The sequence below is a fragment of the Pelecanus crispus genome, chromosome 7 (assembly GCF_030463565.1).
Source record: "Pelecanus crispus isolate bPelCri1 chromosome 7, bPelCri1.pri, whole genome shotgun sequence".
In the NCBI taxonomy this organism is placed as follows: Eukaryota; Metazoa; Chordata; class Aves; order Pelecaniformes; family Pelecanidae; genus Pelecanus; species Pelecanus crispus.
The window spans coordinates 7618618-7642420 of NC_134649.1; the positions used below are offsets into that span (position 1 = coordinate 7618618).

Here is a 23803-nt window from a genome sequence, read left to right on the forward strand (position 1 = left end):
CTCAGCCCACCGGTGGGTACCAGCCAGGCAAACCAGCTGCTCAAAACACCTGTAGTTTAGCCTAGTGTGGTATTTTCAACTGTCTGCCATACTTTACCAACACAGGCAAGCCAACATCACTGTACTGCTTCACTTCCTCCACCTGGGAAGAGGAAAACATTAAGAAATGGAAGGCACTAATTAAGAGGCACACATTTTAAAAAAAAAAAAAAAAAAAAAAAAAAAGTCAACCCATTTTATTACACCCTGCTGACCTGGAGTTTCAAATCTCCTGGCTTCAAAAGGCAAAGACCAACCTCGATTAAAACTGCACAGATAGGCATTGATTTTGAAAAGCTTTCTAGTGCTACTCTGTGTTTAGGTTGAATTGCCTTATTAATCTAGTTGTTATCAGTTTGATTGTATAGCCAGCTCCACAAAGTACCAACCTGCTTCCTAATCCTATTATTTACAAAACGCTCTTCTTTTGACTTCTGTTGGGAGGTTTTCCAGTGATAAGTCACATCTATATGTGTTAATGCCATATTACTGGCTTATGCCATCCTTTCTCATTTGTGCTTTGAGATTTTCAAGATGAATTTCCACTATCTAAGATACTATATAGGTCAAAACATTCTGTGCTCAGATGTAAAGTGACACTGATTCATATATCAGAGGATAAGAAAGAAAAATTGTCTTATGGTTCAGGCCCAAATTTTCTTGGATGAATAATTTCTGACAAATCAGGTAAGCAAAGACTTGTCTATTCACCCACTATGAATGGGCTGTTTAGGGGTTTTGCTTCCCTTTTCATCGTTTCCCACTTCTGAAATGATTCTCTTAATTGTTGCTAGGTACGGTTCGGTCTTGCTTCAAGCAATTTTGATACATGAAATCAAAGCTGCTTTGACTGAACAAGTAGGTCACACAGCCTCTTTGGGCGAGCGGATCTTTAAGAGCAGGCTTTACGCACCCATATTCTCAGGCTTACAAATTCAAAAATGTGTTTTCCATGGATATTTTACGATGTCCACCTCTAATTCCTGCTTCCCCCGCAGCCTCTACGGCAGAGACAACACATGGGAAGTGGGTACGAGAAGCATGAACTAGCCAGAAATTTCATCTGTACCCAATCACCCATTTAGCCACATCTGTGGAACCCATTCCTGGTGGAACAAAACCTCTGCTTCTTCCTGACCTTGGGCAAGCCAAGTCCTCCGCTTCTCCCTCCTCCACATGAAAGAGAGATAGTAACAACTCTGTAACCCCTTGGGGGATTGTTAAACAGAATTTATTAATCTGAATTCCTCCGAAAGAGAGTTCAGAGTGCCACAATTTTTATCTGAGGAGTTCAAATGATTAACACCTACTAATTAAGTTTTCACAACCTGCTTTTGTGTTAGGTACATTTTATGATCCTTTTACGGCTGGGACGGAGTGCGGGGGGTGAAGTGGCTTGGTCCATAACACCAAAAATGACAGTCCCACAAGTCCACAGGAGCAGGCACTATGGGCTTACAGCAGACCTGTCCTCTCAAAAGTGCTGCTCTTCACTTGCTGAGAGCGAGTACGGCTCTTGCTGGGTGAGAGGGTAGGACACGTCACTCAGAGGAGCACAGGAATCGATCTGAAAAGGTCTCACTGGCCTAAAAAGCACATGTAGCTGTTGGTCTCCTGAAATGGCTGCAGGCTTTACCCATAAGGCAGTCCATATCTATTAAAAAAAAAAATTGCCAGCTATATTTACTTTGTTTTTTTAAGGGTTGCTCTGACGTTGTCCTCAAGACCAGAATTACTATTTTCTACCTGAAAAGCACACAAGAGTGATGCCAGGCCGGGTCAGGGACCACCCTCCCAACCCGTGGGCCGTCCCTGAGGCAGCTGGGTGGGGAGGGGACACTGAGCAGGATGCTCGCAGCCCCGCTGCAGGATGCCGCTTCATGGCCAGATGGATCCAGTCACTCTAACAAAGAGTTTTGGGGAAAGGGAGACGCTGCCCAGCTACTGAAAATGAAATACAAACACATAGATCACCTCCTTCCTCTCAAACTTGACAGACTTGCTCCTGCCGACGCTCACTGTGATATATAATCCCGTGTGCGTTCATGGGCATAAGCCAGACGTTGCGACATCAGGGACTAGCTGGCACCTGCACGCTGCGTTGTTGGAGATGGGCTTGGATGCACTGACTGCCCTATTAAGAGAGTGAATTCATTCTGCTGACCAAGAGCAGTGCCGTCATTAAGCTAAGCCATGCGCTCCCCGAGTCCTCAAGGAAGGGGCAGGATTCGCTCCGTCCAGTGCTGTGAAATGTGGATTGGGATACAGGTTTCAGCCCTCCCTCCTCTTCCCTGAAATTCAGGGATTGTGCTGAGACCGGCAGAGCAGCGAACGCAACGCCAGGGCTTTGGGGGAAAACTGCCACATTTCCAAGTTGTCCACAGAAGGGTAATAATTGGCTTCCAAGTGCCAACCTGTCCAGCCTGTCCCACAGGGTGGAGAAGCAAAGGTGTCCCAGGAGGCCAAACTGAGCAGGAACCAAGCCCAGAGGCTGCAAACCGGGATTACCCAGGGACCATATCCTGGCTCTCCATGTGCACATCAGAGTCTTGCTGAAAAGATGGGAGAAGGCCACTTTCATTAGCAAGTCCCCTGTGGGCTTCTCGCTAGACACTCAAGTGGTCAAAGCCCACCCATATCCATAAAACGCTCTGTTATCACAGAAGAGACAAAATACTGAGAGGAAAGGCTTCACCGCTGGTGAGCCCCACATGTAAACCAACCCGCAAATTAGAAAAAAAAAAGCCAAAGCCAGGCGAGAAGTGATGGAATCTGAGATGCATTTTTGACCCTGGAGATCAGGTTCTTGAACAGAGCATTGTGCACTCTCCCTAATGCCGGTCTTCCTCATCCAGGAACACAGCTCTCACAGGCTCATTTCTCATCTCCCCTTCCTGCATCACATTTCACAACACACCAGGAGAAGCCAGGACATCTGACACTTGTAGATCATTCCCCATGACATTTTACCAGTTGCTTTTGAGGTTTTCATCCCAGGGTGTGGAGGAGATTGTAATTAAGAGAAGCGGTGGCTGTTGGGTAGCCCTGCGTACCCACGCTGTCCTGGTGAGCGAGGTTCCTTCTGTAGGGATTAATTTGGAAGATATTTCTAAAGCGTTTGTCTGCTAGGATGAAAGATCCTGCAATACATCTTGATGAGACGTCTGAAATCGCACTTCGATGTGTTTAAAATCTCACTTGTTCATATTGTCACAGCTTGGCAGCCTGAGTGTCAAAAAATTCCTAAATATCAGGTGCTATTTTTACTGCTCCAAGCTTCATTCTTGCTATTGAGTCATATAACCACATTTTGGAGGTGTGCCCATATCATGGCTTTTGGGAAAATCACCTTGCCCTGCTGGGGTCCCGCTGCAGCTCCGGTATACGAGCCATGGGGGCAGTGCTTGTGCAGCCTGGCTAGCGGCACAGCATCTTCCAGCCAGCCAAGCAGACTCGGTGGAAAAGCACCAGCCGAGCGCCTCGCTGCTGCTCATGGCACTTGCTGTTACCCGCCACGGGAAACGCAGATCTGTCAGTCTCATGCAAACCAGCCTTGCTAATTTGGTCGCTTCCTCCTATGCCCCAGTCCCACCTCCATCATGTCACCCACCCTGGGGGCTCCTTCCCGGGGACCACAACAAGATGGGAAGGTCGGAGGTGCTCAGCATCCCTGTCAGGCAGTTACTCCATATCAGCTTCCACGTAAATCAGAGCAGGGTTTGGCCCTGAGATTTCTGCCTGGCTGCCAGTCGCTGTGTGTAATCATTGCAAGCGTACGCTGAGGGCACAGGAATCGAGGCACACGAGTTTGCAAAACAGAGACACCTATTGCTTAATAGGGAATAAGCCAATTAGGGTGAAATGCTTATGTGACAAAAATGGTGAAGAATCAACAGGAACAGCACAGCTCCAACGCCTAAAGGACACGAGGGAACGGGAGGGATGCCTGTGGCAGGACGCTGCTTGGGGATCCCTCTGCACTGGGGTAAGCAGAGCACCACAACGAAATCCCTGTCTCTGCCGTGAGCCACCTGCTCTGAAGGATCTGTAGGAGGCAGGAGGATGCTTGCAGCAGCCTGCTGGTTACTGCTGCCCGCGAGGGAGCCACAGTCCAGGACTTTCAGGCTCTGCCCCCAAGCCAGCACACTCCTTCCCTGGGCCAGGAAAGTCTCTCTCGCACGTGTCGAGCGTCAGGTCTCACATCCGCACGCATTCACCACAACAGCAGCACGGGCTGACTCGATCACCCCGTGACGCTCTTGTTTTATCACTGCTCTAAAGACAAAATACTCACGCACTTGCAGGGCTCAAATGTCACACACGTCACCTCCCCCACCCTGTGTACCAGCAGGACCTTATTCCTTCCTTCATCTCAGGTCTTCCATTAGAAGTTTATTCCTGGCATTGGTTCAGTTTCTTTGGCTGTGTTACAGAAACAGCCAGCAAAGAAAAAGACATTGAAGCAGGCAAAAAGGGTGCAGTGAGGGGCTTGGGATTGGGGGGTGTGTGCGTCTGTTTATGTATTTAGCTTTCCTCTTCTGGAAGGGAGAAAGAAAAAACCCCAAGAGCCCAGCAAAGACCTAGAAAGGAGCTGCGACAAAAGCCTCACTGCTTAAAAAACACGTCTACACTATACATTTTTCCTGAGATAATTTTTTCCGCCAACAGAGCAGAGCTATCAGGGAGTGCAAACAGCAGAGCATCAGTTTTGCAGCAGATCCTGTCACCCTGAGCATTTGCGTCCCAAAAGGCAGAAATCCCAGTGGCTCCCACAGCATCTTGGATGCCACGTATCTTGGGAAAGGGGAACGGTGCAATATGAAAAGATACCACATCTGAATGGCTGTGGGTCCTCGGGCTCATCCTCCCACACCTGCCTCTTGCCTGTTTTTCCCACTGCTCTGCGCAGCCCCTTGGAATATTTGAGGTCTCGTGTGGTTTCTTTTTCGGCTGTTGACATGGATGCTGAGGACCTCTCCTGGTCAGTGATATCCTCCTGGGGTGGTTCTGCTGTATGAGCATCCTCAAAATAACATCATGTGCTTACACAAAGAGGGTTGGGAGCACCTGGATGAGAGCTGCACCCCGCAACCAGCCACTGCCCGAGCTATTTGCCCACCATCACAGGCACTCACCAGCAACAGAGCTGTCCCAGGACCTTCACAGGGACTTAGTCCCCAGATGACAATGTCCAGATGCCAAATATTGAAAAGCCAATGGTGGTTTCAGAGCTTGGACTCCTCTCTCCTCCCCTGGCTCATAAAGCTACACCGTGGAAATCCAGGCGGCAGTAAGAAGAAGTTTTATTACCAACTGAGCAGCTGCTGGTTGACAGTCGAGTGTGCTTCTGGGTGTCTGAAAAGGCACTGGAGATGCCTCATGACGATGCTTAACCTTCGCAGGGGAAACGTGTCCCCTGTTGTAGCCACTGGCTGAGAGCTGAATTATATTCCTGAGGATGCCGGTAAAGCCTGGGCTGGGAGGTGATGGGTGGCGGTGGAAGAACCATCCTTTGACTCGGAGCTGGCAGATGCGCAGGTGATACCTGGAGCCCACTGCGATGCTGTTTGACTGAGGGAGGCCTGAGAGAGCACTTCAAAACTGTGTCATGACTGTGACAATATGTGCTTTTAAAAGCAGCCCTGCCCATGAGCGAGTGCTGGACGGGGAGGGACGGCGTGCTCAGCATGCAGATGGCCAGCCTGCGGGGTTTTTTTGTGTGTGTTTGTGATATTCTCAGTGGATTTCTGTACGCAATAACACAGACTTTATTTGCAGTAGCAATAACAAAAAGAGTCCAACACTTAAATTTGGAAAGAGCTGACCCGCTGCACGAGCAGCCAGCTGGGTGAATCAAACGCTGTGCAAAGAGGGAGCCTCAGAAGGGTCAATAGCGGGGCCCGCAGAGTCAGCGGGATCAGGGCGATGAAGCTGCTGACTGCCTGGCAAAGGGGAGCGTCCCTAAAGCTGACGGCATTTCTGCCTTGTCGTGTCACCCCCAGGAGTGACGATCATCCCTGGGCTGGTGCAGGCACTCCTCCGAGCAGGGTTACCTGATGGCAGGACACGACATCTGTGCTGTGGCATCACTCGCTGCTTCAGGAGGACCGTTTTGGTCCCACCACCCACACACCGAGCACCTTTACCATGTGCTGCCCTCCCAGCTCATCTTCCTTCCTGGTTCCAGCGTGCCCTCACCCCACACCATCGCCGCTACCCTGGCAGGTTTTGGCAGCACCGTGCCCATCTCCCTGGATCAGCCCTTTCTCTTCCTGATCAGAGCCAGCACTGCTGCTGTTGGTGAGGATGCATCTCCCAAGGCCACCACCACCACCACCATCAAGGCTCCTGCTCAGCCGAGACAAGGACTTATTTAGATTTACAGTGGGAACACAAAGAAAAAGGAGCTGTAAAGCTGCTCGCTCTTCTTCTTTTTTCTTTTTTCTATTGCATTTCAAGGGGCAGAGCTGCTGACACCAGCCTGCTCTGCCATGGTGTTTGCTGAAGGATACCTAGGCCACCTGAAACTCTGCTCCCACAGTGAATTTACTGTGTCAGGGAACTCCCACGTTTCCAGAAGCAATTGGGGATGGAAACCAGAGAAATGGCAAAATAATTATTGCCTAATATTGTAGTTTGGGCTTATTTCTTGCTGCTGAGGATGACCCAGGCCCAGGGAAAACAAATGATGGAGGCAATTAGAGGAAGTCTGTCTTTGGAACAAGTGGGCTTTATAGCAACTGTGCCTGTAGATGTATTTAAATAGTGCTGGTCTCAGGAATGAAAAAACAAAATACCTGTAGCCTGAAAGCCCAAGGAAAGATAAGGGACCTCCTGTTAAATGCTTTCCTGGAAGATCAAAAGCACATCTGGCACGCAAGTAGGCACCGATGAACAGATGTGCAAGCAGAATAACCACAGTTGCTGCAGAGAATATAAGAAAAAAACCTGACCCCTTTATCCATGTCCAGGAGAGGCTGGGAGAGCTCACGGCGGCAGCGGGATCTGCTGTGTCACTGCTGGCCACGGTCCCAGGGCTTCGCTCTCTGCCGAGTACGGCAGTAGCACGGAGGAGCGGGCACCGTACTGCTGACGGCTGAATCACTTAACCTCACTGTTAGCTGCTCAACAAGCCTTCGCTAAATGAGCCAACATTTGCAACTCCCTGTTCTCTGCAGGGAGAAAAAGGTTTCCTCTGCTTTCCAGACTGGAATAGCGCATTTGTGGCATCAGCGATGGGAAACAAAAAGCCCACCTAGGCAAAAGGGAAACCTGGAGCACCTGTCAGAGCTGCTTTGTTCTCTTCATTGCTCTGGGGGTGGGACTGGCCATGGCTTTGGCAACTGCACCCAAGAAGCGCGCTGATGAAGCGCATCCTCCTACCACAGCTACTGCCCTCCTCACTGGCAAGCTCAGAAATTCCCTCCTGGTGGGTCTTGCAAGCTGCTGACAACCAGGACTGGACCAAAGAGTAACTCTTCACCAACTGTACTGGAAAGCCCTTAGAGGGACTGATTACGTTCATGGTGCTGGGTTTTCTTTTTGTTCCACTGGATTGCTTGGGGATCTGCTAGTGCTTTCCATCCTGCTGCTCCCAGCCCTCCTGCCAGACACTGTTTCCCTGCAGGTACCACTACTCCTGCCATTCCCTTGGAGCTCGAGGAAACAAACTACAGAGATTCATCTCCTTCAGCTTGCTCTAGGCAGGAGCGCAGGGGTTTTGGATAAGTCTTTGTCACAGCCACCCCTGTCCCTGCAGGGCAGCAGGAGACGAAGGGGTGCTTTGCAGGGAAGAAGGGGAGCTCTGCTGCCAACCTGCAACTGGCTGCTTGGGCTCAAGTTATCGTCAGAAGAGTTGCAATCAAAGACTACACTGAGTATTTTCTTACTCAAATCAGTGCTCCAACATTGCTTTTATTTTCCAGCCCAACGCATCACGGGGCTTTTGTTACAGCCCTGCCATACCCAACGAGCACAAAGGTCTCTCCATTGGCTCCATTTACATGAATAGTTACAGGGTGCCTGTGGGCTTTTGTCCTGCAGAGAGGTATTACTCCTCCAGACCAACTTGGGTAATTGTTGGCTTGTATGCACCCGCTGTTTGAGTGCACAAAAGTGTATGTTGGTAGAATATAGCACTTTTTTCAACAAAACTTTCTGGTGGAAAGCAAGTATTAGACTGACTCTGTGTCAGGCACAGTAAATCACAGCCTAAAAGACCTAAACAGGACATTTATACTCCACAGACCAACCTTGACAAGAAACGTTATGACTACAGCACACTACAGACCACTCAGAGCAAGCACATCAGCCACCATAAAGGACAGAAAATCTCTTTGTGGCATTCCTGAGCCTTTGAGAGGCAGGTGTTAGAAAAGGGCACATGAGGGAAAAGTGGCAATTTACTGACAAGCTTCCAGGCAGGCCAGCAATATTAGATACTCCGATTCATCATATAAAAAGAGCAGACTATAATTCCTCTTGTAATCAGGATGGAAAGGCATATGGTCTGGACTAGCAGAGAAAAGGTTGACTCATATTAAGTCCAACCCATTACTAAGTGTCAAGTGCTCCCTAAGATGGCTCACACGCTAATTTGAGAAGTCACCTGGTGGCAGTGGGTCACCAGCTCCCTCTACAGACAATCAGGGCACAGACGGACCCCTGCAGAACTGCTACAGCAGACGCATAATAACAAAGAGTCCCTTTAAACTGCCACCAAGGAGTAGAATTTTCCTCCTCATCGTGAGCAATAATTATTATACTCGATGCCGAGTCCTTTGTCTTCCTCCGCAGCAAGAGGTCCGGCCCGCTCCCCTATCACGGGCTGGATGAAGAAACGGCTGCGATTGCATTAGTGTTCCCCAAGACAGACGTGAACGCGTCTTTTGTTTCCTTCCAAGCAAACAAAGAGCTGGAGCAGGAGTGATGGAGGGAAACACAGGCGCCACCGGGCTGCGGGAAAAGTTCAGCAGCCCGGAACCAGGTGGTTGTTCGGAAGCGAAGTGCCAAGACCGTTCGCAATGGCAATACTTCACCACAGCAGCACACGCCGGCGAGCGCGAGGAGCCAGCCAAGGCGAGCGGGACAAGCGCGCCTGCCTGCCCGCTGACATCCCGCAGCACCGCCGAGCACGCGATTCAGGCGATGCGTGTGTAGGTGATATGTATGTATAACGACAGGTATGTAGCAGGACGTAAACCCACGCACAGAGGGGTGGCTGCAGGGTGAGAGGAACAGGCTAACGAGAGCAACACAGCATCGGGAGCAAGAAACTGCTGAATTTTCATCCTTGCCCTGACATCTCTTTGTTTCAGTATCTCCTGTCTGCAGGAGGTGGTACGAGAATATCTGGAGGTACAAGACGGGACTGCTTAAGAAGCAAACATCTTTCTCAGAAGCCCCTGGCAGACAGAGCAGCTCCAGCTGCCCTCGGCTCCTACCTCCCCTCACCTGCGATGCTGGGAACTTATTGTCTGGGCAAACAGCATGGTGGGTTTTTTTTTTTTTTGGTCCTTTTGCCAGTAATGTTATACTCTTACTTTGTACCTAATGAACATTTTGTCCTTTCTTTCTGTGATTTCTCAGTATTTGTAGGTGAGAGAAATATGCTCCCCCTTGCTCCTACCAATACGAGGCATATTCTTCCAAAGACAATCCAAATCGCAGGCAGGGGGCAGGGAATGTGTAAAAGTGGGCAAGCTGTTCGCTCCTCACAATAATTACAGAGTGTTTCCATGCCAAGGAAAAAGAAGAAAAGAGTTGCACCTGCATGCATTTCCCAGCCCCCCTCGGTGCTGTGAGCCTGCCAGGGGACACCTGGCCAGCTCTTCGCTTTCCTTAACGTTTGGGCTGCGCTGACCAAAGCGAAGGTGGTCTGTGGGGGTGTGGAAGAGGATGCTGAGCCACATGATCCATCAGCCAAATATTCCTGACCTGGGGAAGAGCTGCACAAATATCCGGGATCTCCCAACCCTCTCAGGGAGAGGAGCTGTTCCCTCCTGGACACACAGAGAGCTCCTGGACAACTTTGGAAGGGTCTCTTTCTCTACACTGTTGTGCACTTTTGCAGTCACACAGTCCCCTTTACCTACAAGATGCTGCTATCATGTGGCCCTCAAAGTTGAAAACCCTTTATCATCCCCTGAACTACTGCAGATCAGGCACTCAGCTCTTCCCCATCTCCCCAGCAATACACTTCAGCCAGGTCAGAGCATCGCATTGACCATCCCTGGTACCACGGCAGCACATGGGGATGAAGCGCTTTTTGCGCCAGGCTCCTGCGCTAAGAGCTTACGGCGTAAGATGAACAGTGTTTGGCCCCCTTGCTGTGTTTGGGATGAAGGAGCTCATCAAACCTGAACCGCTTCAGAGTTGCAAAGAAAAGAAGTGGGTGGGAGAGGGCAAAGCAAGGCAAAGGGTCAGTATGCCCTACTTCACGATTACTTCTTAATATAGCAGGGTCCCACCTTTGCTCTGTGCATCCCTGTATCAGAAGCACAGCTGATGTGGGAACTCATCTATGAAAAAACGGTCTGGAAATAATGCATATCAGAAGGCACTGGATTGCAGGACCCATCCTTCGCTCCCTGGGGTGCAGGGTGCTCCTCTCCTTTGCTAGTTACCTTGTGCGCTATTATTTCCGAAAGGCTGTATGAAACAAGATGCTTGCTGTTTCTACAGAACTCGTCTGACCCTGTTGCCGTCTCCGCCGCGGCACTGCTTGGCAGTACTTCCTTGGAGGAACTACAGCAACAAACTCAGATGCCAGGGCTTGGAGATAAACAGCCAGCAAACATCCAATTTCCATACAATGTACAGAGAAGAGAGGAGGAAAAAAAAAAAAAAACCCAAACACTGGGAAGCCCTAATGAACCAGGGTGAAAAACAGGACAAGTAAGTAACAAAACAGAATAGATTTTTCAATAAGGGCACAGCAAGTTCTAGTGGACAGATCTAGCAGATAGACGAGGAGAGAGAAGAAAGACCAGAAGCCGGAAAAGAAGATGGGAGGAAAGCAAGGGGATCAGAGCAGCCTGTCTGATGGGGAGGATGCTTCAGAAGCTTTTCATTTCCTTTATTGTTATATAGATAGTGCCAGCTCATTGCAGAGCAACAATTCATCTAGTCTGGTAACCTACAGTCCGGTGCTGGATGTTTCTGGACAAGGCTACTGACCTTTAAGCACTTCTTGCCTGTGGCACCCAATATAATACAATGAAACAATGACAAACATCACTGCATTTAATTTATAATTTCAGCCCCAAGTGCCAGGTATTTGGTTTGATATAGCACAGTGGGCAACGCCACCTGGTCCCAAACAGAAAGACCTTGTGCCATTTGGGCACTACGAGTGCACCCCGCATTACCAGAATTATTTGATTTGTTTTCCCACACTGCTGGAGTGAGTTCCTCAAGTTAATGCAAACCTTCCTCTCTGCATTTCTTTCTCTCATCCCTTAAGTTTCCGAGCAGCCCTCAGAGATGGGGTTTATGGGGTGGGCAGGGTGTTGCTCCTCTTCTCAGACTTAGGGGCTGCTTTAGCCCCTGCCATGCAGGGCACCTGCAGCTAAGCACCCACCCTGGAGGTGACCGGGAAGGGGTGATCACAAAGCCCCTGACACAGCCCACGGGGACAGACGAGCAGGTTGAGCTCTCCCCCCTGCTCCATCACCCCCACCCAGCTAGTCCCCGTTCAGTCTCTCCCACCCTGTGGACTGGTCCTTGCTCCAGCACCCTGCAGACTGGTCCCTTATCCATCACCCCCGCGGGCTGGAGCCCTCTCCGCCACGCCCATCCGGACCAGCACCGGCACCCAAGCCCCCTGGGGCTGCAACTCGCCCCACCATCCCCGGCCAGCAAACTGCCAGCACCGATATCCCGCCGAGGGACGTGCTCCATCGGTCCATCAACGCCTGAGCACTGCCCGCGCCCAGACCCCTCTCTCCAGACCAGTACCTGCTCCAGCATCTCTGATCAGACTGGTACCCGCTCCAGCATCCCTACCCAGGGCTGCACCTGCTCCAGCATCCCAACCCAAACCGGTACCTCAGTGTGTCTAGCGGGACCGGGACCTGCTCCAGCATCCCTGCCCGGACCGGAACCTCAGCGTCTCTAAGGGGAGCGGTGCCAGCCCCCGCACCCCTGCCCGGGCCGGCGCGGCTGCCCCCCGGCCCCGGGGCGGCCCGTCCTGCCCGGCAGCGGGGCGGTCCCGCCCGGGGCTGCCGCCGGCTCCGCGGGAGCGGAGCGAGCTCCCTTCCCACTTCGGCGCGGCGAGAAACCGGGAGAGCCGGAGACAAAGAAACTGTCCGGGCGGCCCCCCCCCCCCCCGCCGCCGCCGCCGCCGCCGCCGCCGCCCCCTCCCCCGGCACCCCTACCCTCCGCGCCCCTCCGCGCCCCTCCGCGCCCCTCCGCGGCGGGGACGGCGCTATTTACCCGCTCTCCTCCTCGATCTCGGAGATGTCGGCGAAGATGAGGAACCCCACAAGCAGCGTGAGCAGCGCCAGCGTCCAGCCCCGGCACGGCAGCGGCATGGCTCCCGGGCTGGGCCCGGGCTGGGCTGGGCCGGCTCCGCGCCGCTCCGCGGGGTGCGGAGCGCGGCGCCGCGTCCCGGCTCGGCGCCGCCGCCGCCCGGCGGGGCCGCTCCGCCCCTCGGCGCCCGCGGAGCGCCCGGCCCGGCCCGCCCCGCCCGGCGCGGGGAGGGGAGGGGGCGCACGGGGCGGGCTCTGCCCCCGCCGCCCCCCGCCGCTAAAGTTTGCGGCGCGTCCCGGGAGCGGCTGCCCCTCGCCCCGGGGGCTCCCCCCGCCCCGCCCCGCCCCGCCCCGCCGGCGCCCCCGGGAGCGGGCTTTGCTTTTCGGTGCCGCTTCCCCTGCGCGGCCCTGGCGCGGCCCCGCCGTTGCGCGCAGCGGCGCGGTGTGGCAGGGGCAGCCCTGCCCGGGGGGCGGGGGGGGCTGCGCGCAGGCGGGCGGCGGCTCCCCGAAAGGACAAAAACTGTGGCAAGATGAGACAAAGCTAACTACTGTCGCGATGGCGGTGACGGTCCCTTTCCCTCCCTTGCAAGGTGCGCGCGATAAAGCGGAGCTTTCGGGATGAAAAGCGCCTCGTAAACAAAGGTGCTGAACGGCAAATCACGCCTCTCCCTGTTAACACCCATCCTGGTAACGGTAATTCCTTACGTTGCCATAAATAGCGACCGTCATAACCACACCGGTCCTACCGTGACTCCTTCAGTCTCGCTGGAGTCGGAACAGGCAGAATTTGTGAAGCAGAAACCGCACCAGGGGCTCTGCCGCTGAGGCGCTTGGATGCGTCTGCCACGCTCGCAGCCCCCGCAAGCGACCTCCTGCAGGCTACCGACATACCCCCCGATTTTATTGTGGAGCGAAAAGGCTGCACTTTATACCCAGAAAGGGAGATGAAAGTGTATGAAAGTTGGGAGGAAGGAAAAAGGGACTGGCTGGACCAAATGGCCAAAAAGAAGACCAAGAGGTCCTTTCCCTACATCCCTGTTATCCCTTAGTCCAGCACCAGCCCCGCAGAGGAGAGGCCGGCTGTGCCGGGGGTTAGGCAAGGCCAGCCTGGCCGAGTGTCTCCAAATCCAAGCGTAATTCTTTCAGACCAGAAAGTTGCTGAAAATCGGAATATCTGGTGATATATGCACCGCCAAGCTGGAGAGGGACGCAGCGGATTTATAATGCAGCGGATAGAAGAAGCACAGATGTGTGGAGAGAGAGAGAGATACTAATTGCTTACATATTTAAAACAGCATCTTTAGTCTGAATGGGAGGCACCATTAAGCAAAACAGAGCTATTAACTGGGGCCACTTGGAAAGCTGCCATTTTCCCTTCTGCGCACGGCTTTTTGCATCGATACAAAAGTACGTCGCTCAGGGCGTGATACGCTGTCAATGTTGTGCGATTCCTGCCGAGGACACCAAGGTGCTTTGCACCGGGGTAAGCGTGTCCATACGTACGGGGATGCCTAACACCGGCATTGTGCCGGGGAAGGCGTACTCAGCGGAAGACTTTGTCGGGATTAAATGGTGGATGGAGCCTGTCATGGCCAATGTGCTTTCCTGGGGATTCTGAAACTCTTGTAGAAAGGGGAGACAAACAAATCACCGTTACATTTATAGGTAAAAAATACAATATAGGTGAGCCTGGTGCAATAACACTGTAGTATATATGGCACATTTACAGTCCAGTATACAGCTTTTATAATAAGAGTGTATTCAGACCCCCGGGGAGAAGGTGATTTTAGGTGGTGTATGTAGCCCCATAATTTACCTTCTGCATAAATCTGAGAAAAGGCTCATTTTCCTTCTGTTTTATTCTTCTTGGACTCCTTTTGCTCACCCTATTCTGGAGTTTCACAGCAGTGTGACTGGCCTGAGGATGAGGAAACAGGCTTTGAGGTGACCTTGCTGGTGCAGGGACTGACATCGGGGTTTCCCGAGATTCAGCGGGGCAGAGCACCAGTCCCCTGTGATTCAGGAGCACCACGCCGCAGCTGGCTTCCCGTCTTACACATCCTCGAGAATACAGATGGAGATATCTGCTCCTGCATCTTTTTCAGCTCCATCCCAGGTGGTGTTTCAGCTTCTTTTGTCTGATCTTTCTGTTTCAGTTGCCAATCACGGTGGTGATGTGCAAGAACGGAAATCTCAGTGGAGGCTGAGCAATAAGTGGGGGGATCGTTCAGTGCTTGGTGGGAGTCGGCTTGCCTGGATGGGGACTCTCGCAGGGGCAGGGACGTCCTATCTGCTGAGATGCTGCTTCTGCTGAAGAGTGGCTTGTCTTAAAAGACATGCTGGGATTTGACTCCGCTCCTGCAGAAGTCAATGGAAATGCTGCTATTAACTGAAATGAAAAAAACCCTCCTTGCAGGGTGAGCTGAGAGTTAAGCTTGATGCCCTTCACTGGAGAGCTCCACTGTTAGGGGCTTGCACAAAGAGCTCTGTGAATCCTGTACTTGGTGTCATCTGTTGCTTTATTCCTCTGAACGATGTAGGTCGGAGAGAAAGGTCATTCTTCAGCTGATCAGGCTTCAAACACGGGAACCAGGACCTTGAAGTACAGCCGGTTTTGAAGGAGGAGGCAGCAAGCTACATAGAAGACACAGGAACAGTGCAGATTGCTGAATTATTTTGTAATCAATCAACAAGGCTGTATAACACCACCAAGTGTGACTCTCCAATGAAAACCTGGAGATCTCGTTGCAGTGCTGAGGGCTAAATTCTGCATGATCAGGAGTCTTGCCATAGCGATAGAAAGAAAGGAATATAATAGGTATGGACAGCGGGAGAGGACATTTTATTCTGCATTTGCTCCGAGTCCATCCTTTAGAGCATCCTGGCTAGATTTGGGGGAGGAGGAGATAATGCACCCTAGTTTCATGCATTCCCCTTTATCCTGAAGAACTGCAAACTGCTTTGGAGCAATTGCCATAGTTCCTCAAGCGTTAGTCATTCTGCATGTTCAATTTGCTGTGAATCCTCACATGATTCAGCTTAACCAGGTGCATAAATGTCGCAGGATTGGGTCCGTAAGTGTCCAGAGCCTCAATTTTATGTCTCATTTGTAAGACGGGTTGCAGGAAGATGAGAGCAAACTGTCGCAAATAGACTGTTGTGGTAGAGTAATATGTTCTGAAACAGAATAAAAGGCTATTATATCTTCTAGTTCCTAATAATTTGAGGAAATAATTCTGTATCCAGAACATTTGCAGTAAATACAATAAGGTGTACTGAAAAAAAAAAAAATCTTAGCATAATGGCAATAGTAACTGCACCAGAACAATATTGCATTTTGCTGCTTTGAAGGGAGAAGAGAAAAGAAATGACATTTTTACATTTTCTTTTGACCTTTGAGAAATATCAGGAATATGTAATATCCATATTCACCAACAATAGCTCAGAGGATTCGGAGAATAAGAGTTAAACACCTAGGGACATTTACAAACAACTGGCAGAGAGATGATGAATTTAAGATGTGGGTATGAAAGGCACAGATACACAGAGAGTACAAAAATAATACCTATTTAAAATGCTTTTAATCTATGTGAGAAGCATCACTGAGAAAGGTAGCGGCTCCTGAACAAGCAAAGGGGGGACAGAGATGATGACCCACGAGGACTTCGCCATGCTACGACGAACGTTAAGACCTGGTGCAGCAAGAGGTCTCAGGGGACTTTTCTCCATCAAATTCGTAATGCTGTAAAACACATATAACCTTTATCATATCTGTCAGCCAAAATGAACAAAGTTTACAGCCCATTTTATACAGCTAAACAGTACTCTGATGTCATGAACGGGCGCGGCAAACGGGAGCCTGTATTAACCAGGGTTGTGACATTTCATCGCCTCATTATTGGCAACGGACCTGCCTCTAGGTGCTTTCTCCAACGCAACCCTCAGTCAGGGGTGTGAAAGTCAGGCAAATCCTGAGGGGCATGAGGTGTCTTTTCCTCCTCAATAAGTTCATTAGCAGGAAGGAAGGATGCTGATTCAGTAAGGTTTGATGCCCTCCATCTTCTCCTGAATGCTCTTGCTGGTCTTTGCATGGAGCAAGGGATCAGAGAGTACCGCTCCAGCATCAGGAGTCCACAGCCTCTTTGCTCATGGATGGAGAAACACTGGTAATAACCAAGCAGCTTCCAGAGCTGTTAGTCTCCTCACCTGGCTTTATTCACCCTTGAGTAAATGTTTTCCAGCTGGATCACGAAGTGGCTAGGTCCATTACTAAAGTGCATTCACCTACCTCCCGGAAGAGCTGTGAGTCTTACTAAATGACTCCCAAATGCTGGACAAATTAGTGTTTGTTATAGGCAAGGTGGTATGAATACAGTTTGCTTTTAAGAAGCAGCCAGCGCTGGGCTGCAGCCCTAGCAGAGGCATTTAGACATGTCCTAATGTCAGTGAATGTGAATTTAGACACATCAGGGCTTTCTGTGATCTGCCCCTGTTGAACTGAGCGAAGAAGCATCCCTGCTCCTCATCTCTTAGGCTGGAAGGAAGAGCCCTTGCTTTCCTTGGAGGAAGAGCCAAAACCCTCCTGATTTTCTCTTCTCGGGGATTTTTGCCATTGGAAGGAGGACTCCAAGTCTATCATCTTCTTTGTACCCAGAGTGGTGTAGCAGCAACAAGAAAACTTTGGTGGTTCACAAGAAAGGGAGAAGAAAATGAAACTGTATTAATTTCAAGCTCTATTAGGATTTTAAGAAAGTCAAATCAATACAAAAGGATGGACTCAGTAGGGAACGTGACCTTATTTTCCCAGTGTCTGAAGGGGAAGTGCACACAATAGAGAGACAAAAATACTCACATCTATAAAACCAGATCAGTTTCTTTGATGTTGGAGAAGTTAAAACGCTTACGTAAACTGGCATCACTTGATTGGCATTTAGAAGAATTGTCCTAAAGATAAAAAGAGCAAAAGCAAAAAACAACCCAAAACCCACCCAAAAATCCCCAAACCCAACCCCATCCATTAGTCCTCTCTATTTCTTTCTCTCCTGCAGTAAATTGCAAAAATGGTGTGATCCATGCAACGTTTCATCAAATACAATTCACCATTGTCAGAGCAAAATGTTTGATATAAAACAAGAATGATCTTTCTTTCTTTTTGGTCAGATAAGCTGGTTTGGATTAATAAAAATGCCACATTCACAATGATATTGATAATTTGCATGTGAAAAGCTTTCCACCTGGTAATGAAAACAATTTTTCAGTTTTGCCACCACTAGTCGCAAGAGATAAGGTCTGCTGTCCTCCCCTTCACAATTAACCACGCACACACAAAAAAGGGAAAAGGTAGAAAAAAGGGAAAAGGTAGAATATGTGTGACAATTGCAAATTGGCTGTTATCTGAACCCGATGCTGAAGTATTGATATTTCCAATTGCGGCTGCCCAGCTGGCACGCTTTTGCAGCCTGGCCATGTATGCGTGCCAAGGCGGGCACCTCCAGGTTGGGAAGGTAGAGCTGAGTACGTGCTTGTATGAAGTTTTTATACCATATTAATGGCATTTGGGGGAAAAAAAGCCCTAAAACAAGTTTGCCCCCCCCCCCCCCCCCCGCCCCCCTTTTGGTTAGCAAGCCACTGGGTGGCAGTGCTGTGTGCACACATGTGTATGTATACACACACATAATGGGGGGGACCCTCTTTTGGGGGGGTGTGTCTCAAACCTGGGTATGTTTTGCTCATCCTTGATACGCTGAAGGCCACCGTGGTGCCCAGAGCAGAAGACAGAAGAAGAAAGCGCCAAGTTCACAGGTTCAATCCCTGCTTACTGCAGGGGGGGTTGGGCGCGATGATCTCTCAAGGTCCCTTCCAACCCAAAGCATTCTATGATTCTATGATTCTAAAAAGGGCTGAAAGATGCTTCAGCTTTGAAGAGCGTAGATGATTGCTGCGTTTCCATTGACCTGTGTGAAACTCCGCAGCCAGGAGTGAGTGCCTCAAGGTCAGTCCCAGTGTGGGCACTCCAGCCTGATCCAAGCGGTCCCAGCCTTGCCTGCAGAGCTGCTCTTGCAGCATTTGTCTTGCACTGTCATCAGAGGAACAAAGAAGCCCTTTGCTGATAGTCCTGAAACAGAAAAGGCACAAGTTACCTGCCTTGTGCCCTGTTTCTACCCCAACCCACACACGTTGCCCTTGTTCTTCCCACCTCGTAGAGAAATAATGAACTCAGCAAGGCCATGTGTTCAATGACTCAGAATATGCACATGTGCTTGGTTGCATACGAAGCATGCACACTTCTAGCATATGACCAGCAATGATGTGAATTTAACAACGCATCCCCCCACGATAACTCCAAACTGATAAGTGTTTCTCACTTATAATAGTAGATTTTAAGTGCCTGATAAACAGATACAGGTTTCAGATGCCAAACTGAGACCTCATCAGATTTTGAATTTTCTCTCATCTCAGTTCAAAGCTGCTAAGATGTGGCATTTCTTTTAGGTTTATTTCTGCAGTACACCTTCATCACAGTACTTCAGTCTGCATTTCATGTCCCTTAAAGCACAGGTCATATTTGATTCTAGTTTTGGTCTGTTTCGAATTGGCAGGTTTGATTAATCTTGTCCTGTACTTGACAGAAACCCAATTACTCTCCACAACTGTGTCGAGGAGGTAAATTTACCTAGTTTGGATAAACAACCCTGCATGTGGGATGAAGAAATAAGCTGTGTATAGGCACCACAAAGTATGGGAGGGGGTTTCCTGCAAGATTAACTTGAAATTTCAGATTGTTCCTGCCTGTGAGAAGTCAGAGTGAAAAAGAGGGCTGGACAAAATGACACAAGAATAGATAAAGGAGGAGGATGAAATCTTTATGACCCTCCTTTGGGGCCATCCAAATAAAGAAGGCAGTGCTGCCAACCACTCAAAAATCTATCACCTTAGTGATGAGCACTCCTGAGAAAGCCTGCAAGAAGGCTGTCCTGCTTTGCTTTTTCCTGGTCTTCTTGGGAAGGCCTGGTCCTTGGGAAAATTTTGATCTAAATCTTTGCAAAATATGCAGATTACAACAGCAATTAAAACACCAACCCCCCCCCCAAAAAAAAAAAAGAAAAAAAAAAAATCACATGCACACATGGTCCTTTGCAAATGAGAACTTTTCTGCAAGCAAAACATGAGATTCAACAATATGTTCCATCTAGCAAAAATGACAAAATCTTAAGGGGAAACATAAAGAATGTAACTTTTTCTTCTCTGCACCTCTTGCTAACAGCTAAAAAAACTGCTGTGCGAAAGGTCTTTAATGTGAAACTTCATTTCAGCTCTAGAAAGGCACTTGATTTCTATCTACAGTGACTGTCATTTTGCCCCCCATCAATAATAAATGCTTTTTTTCTCCTCTTTTATACTAATATTTCTCATCCGTTTTGTCCTTTGTGGTGGGCAGAGCTGCTGAGTGAATTGCTTAGGCTTCAGAATAAAGGGAATTTTGAAAGAGTCAAGTAGGGCAGAGGGATTTCCCCCAAAGAGCTCTAGCCAGAAGCTGCAGAGAGAGCATGGCCCCCAGGTTAGCTCATCCCGTGGCACCAAGGACAGAACTTCTTTGCCTAGAGCTTGCCTCTTGTTGTGGCCAGCACCAAGGAAAAGTCACCTACATTTTATCCAAAAAGCTCTTAGGGCATTGCAAACACCCCAATCACAGTAGGAGCAGCCGGGACAAGATATTTTCAATATCATACTCACCTTCTGGATCCTAAATTAAAGTTTTTGAATACATGACCCTGGTTGTGCAGCACCACGCACTTGAAAACCCACCTCTTTGGAAACCTGATTTGTCAGTTCAGCAAGCACGTTCCTCGGGAAGGAAAACTTTAGTGCAGCTTGTGCCTAAATATGATTTCTTTGCTCTGATCTTAGATCATTAGTGTCCTCTGTGGTGAGGAATAAGAATGATTGATCTGCTGCCGGATTGCACCTAGCACAGCAAGATACCAGCAGAAGGGGGAGACTGCACATAACACTCCTGGCAGGTTTAAGTGCTCAGTACAAATGTAGGAGGAGTAAGGAGAGAGAAAAAGAGCCAGCGTGGGGGAGAGAGACCACAGGCATGTAGAAGCCTTCCTGACCTAGTGATTTATTTATGGCATTCCTAGAGGGGAAGAAGCCATGCAAAGATCACGAGCTTGCATGCTGCAGTAAGTGGTATGCCCGCATATATTTAGCAAGCAACAATACAAGACACAAAATCTACAGAGCATGGGGAAATGCTTCCACTCTTTGTGAGGTTATTGAACAGTTAGAGTCAGGGAACGAGAGAGTTTTATTGGGAGGAACAAGAAAGAGTTCCCTTGCTGCTTTCTATAAATAAATTACAGGAAGATTCTTGGGTTTGCTTCCTGGAAAGCCAGGGTTTTTCCTCTCCCAGAGCACACCTCACCACGCTTTCCTCCTGGTCCGGCCAGCTCGTTCAAGGGACTCTGCAGGGAATTTTGAATACTGATAGCCATCTCCGGTCTGTAAGAGAAAAGGCTCTGTTTGCACTGAGATGCCTGGGAGATATATTTCACAGCAAGTTGCTGTCTCCAGGGTAGGTGAACAATGAAAGGAGCGTTGCAGAGAACAGGCCTCCGATATAGCACAAAAAAAAAGGCAGAATCTGTGTCAGCTGAAACCAGTCACAGTGTTTATTGGGCTGATGAATACTTGCATTGGCAGATGGGAACATTTATAAAGTACAGTATTACATGAGGGAACTGCACAAAGATTAACTCTGAACTCACTGAAAGGCCTGATTCTGATGAAGAGCCCATTACTGTGGCCACCATAAATAGATGTTATCAAAGTGGTTCAACTTCTCTTCGGGCTGGAGCAGACCCTGGATTTCACCAGGCTGGTGCAGTCACAAGTGGGACCTGCGGCAGCATAGCAGGAGGCTGCACCATGCTGTGGGGAGAGCAACGGGGAACACAGGGTGTTTGTTAGCACTCATCAGAAGTTTCACATCACAAAATATTAAGCCCTAAATGAGGGCACAGTCTCATTTTAGAGCTCTTGACTCTGATGTCTAAATTAGACCTCATCAGAAACAAGATCTTAAAAAAAAACCTGGGCCACCCCACTTTGTCTCTCAATTTAGCTTCTGCTTCAGCTTTGGGGATTTCAGGAGGAGGCGACCCTGGTGGCCTGAGGGTCCTGGAGATCTGTGGGGACAGAGAGCACCAAGTGTCCCAGCTGCCTCTCCAGCTGTGCAAAGCTGAGGGTCTGATGACTTGAAGAAGGCTCAGAAGCATCAGCATCGACTTGACTTGAGGAACCAGATTTAATTACTCCAGGAGTGGACTTAATGCTTGGACTTGCATCCCAATCAAACTTGTCTGTTGTTCGTAGATTCCTACTGGAAAAAAAATAATCTCAATTTATATACAGAAATATAATAATCAATCAAGCTTTATTGTTCCTGTTTCCATTCTAGCAGCTTATAACCACGTAATAAAAGCACATAATGAAAAAATCATAAAAACATACTCACCATGCAAGCATTGCCATCAGCACATCCTGGCTAGAAATGCTGAAGAGTTCTTGAGGCTTCTGGTAGGTACTAGTAACCTCCGTAACACTACATCACACCCACCCTCTCTGCTTGAGGAGTGCTGTCTATTTAAATGACAATGGTTATGGAAGACGCAGGTAAACATTTGGATTCAGCAAACTAAGAACATGAAAGGTCTCCAGAAGAGTTTTGCCTTCTTGGCTTTACAAAGTTGGTTAGAAAATTCTGTGCAAAAAGCCTCTTCAGCCACTGTTGTTGTATTATAGCCCTTATTGGAAAAGCTGCATGAGATGGGTGTTGTATTAACACTCTTCTTCCCTGTGGTTTAAATTAAGGTTCATCTTCACAGGCACTCCTTTGCTTTACTTTGAAGGACGCAAACAGCTCACTCTGCCTCCCTGCTCTAGCTTCATTTTCCTGACACTTTTTCATGTATCCTTGCTCTGGCAGACCATGGTTTGCTCTCACTGTAGATGAATCAAGACCCTGAACCTGCAATAACACCTGGACTGGGGGATGATTCTGCACCCTGACAAAAGGTATTGGTCCATGCTAATTCTGCTTTACACCCAAACTGTTTTGATTCGTGTCAGATGACTCTCACTGTGTTGCACTGAGATATCAGTGGCAGAGTAGTAGCACTCTGGGACTTCTTTTCGCACCCCATGTAGCAGCAACTCCTTTATCTGGGGAAAGTTGCTTAGGTCAAAGCCTCGTGTAGCTGCCCACTGAACCTGCCCACTTGTCTCTTCACATGTTTTCCAAGTTTCTCACACAGTTATTTCAGTGAGCGAATAAAATGGGTATTAATCATCAATCCCTTCAGCAACTTTATCCTTCACTTCAATAGTGACAGAACACTTACCTCTCACTTTAATAAGAGCCTCTTGAATTCTTCTCACTTTCAAAGATTTTGTTTTGATTTTGAAGCCAACATTACAACGACACTGTGAACTTAATGGTTCAGCTACAGGTTGATTTTTCTATTTTTTTTAATTAAAGCTATAGATGTTACTAGTAACATCTAAGACGACTGAACCGGGTTATCTTAGAGATTAAAGGCAATATTGTTCCCATTTTTTTCCAGCTGCTTATTTTGTGTCCTTGGGAAACACTTTGTACTCACATGGCTTTGCTTTTTTCCTCCATTACTTCTCTCTCCTTTGTTTGCTTGACACTTTCATGCAGAGAAAGGGGAGAAACATAAACTAGGCAAATGTGATTTGATCACAGAGCTGGTAGGGGGCAGGTAGAGTCAATCACGCTGCCTTGAACAATCTTGTGTGCGATCAGCTGGAGTTTGTTTGGAGAGAGTCCCCTGAAATTATGTAGCACAAAGGTGCCGATCCAAAGCCCATGATCAAGCGATGCCTTTGCATGGACTCTGGCTCAGACGTAGTATGTAAATATTCCCCCATATAATTTGCAGATGTGGGAAAAGCTGGAGGTTGGTTTACCAAAAACCCGTAGATTGATTCAGCCGCAGAGCAGAAATTCCTGGCCCCGGTCTTTCAGTTCCTCTCATGAAACATAAAACCACCATCAGAGGCATTTTTTTCAAAGTTCTCAGCCTCTTCAGAGACTCACTAAATTAACCTGAACTCCCTTGGTTTCCCTTAATCTTACAAAAATGCAAGATGCAAAGCAAACCCCTTGTCAGCAAACACATTACGGATGAAGGGAGCAAAGCTGCCCCCGCTTACACCAGCTCTGACTTTGGTCCCTGGGATGTTAACTGTTCCTTTATCTACTG

General features: G+C 49.0%; 1 protein-coding gene across 2 annotated transcripts in view; it reads right to left on the reverse strand.

Moving 5' to 3' along the window:
- Positions 1–12572, reverse strand: part of ST8SIA2 (ST8 alpha-N-acetyl-neuraminide alpha-2,8-sialyltransferase 2) — a 30934-nt gene extending 18362 nt beyond the window's left edge. For both annotated transcript variants that reach the window (XM_075714327.1, XM_075714326.1), the window contains exon 1: positions 12475–12572. In XM_075714327.1, the coding sequence (XP_075570442.1) occupies positions 12475–12572 (98 nt within the window). The remainder of the gene's footprint in view (positions 1–12474) is intronic.
- Between the last annotated feature and the right edge of the window lie 11231 nt (positions 12573–23803).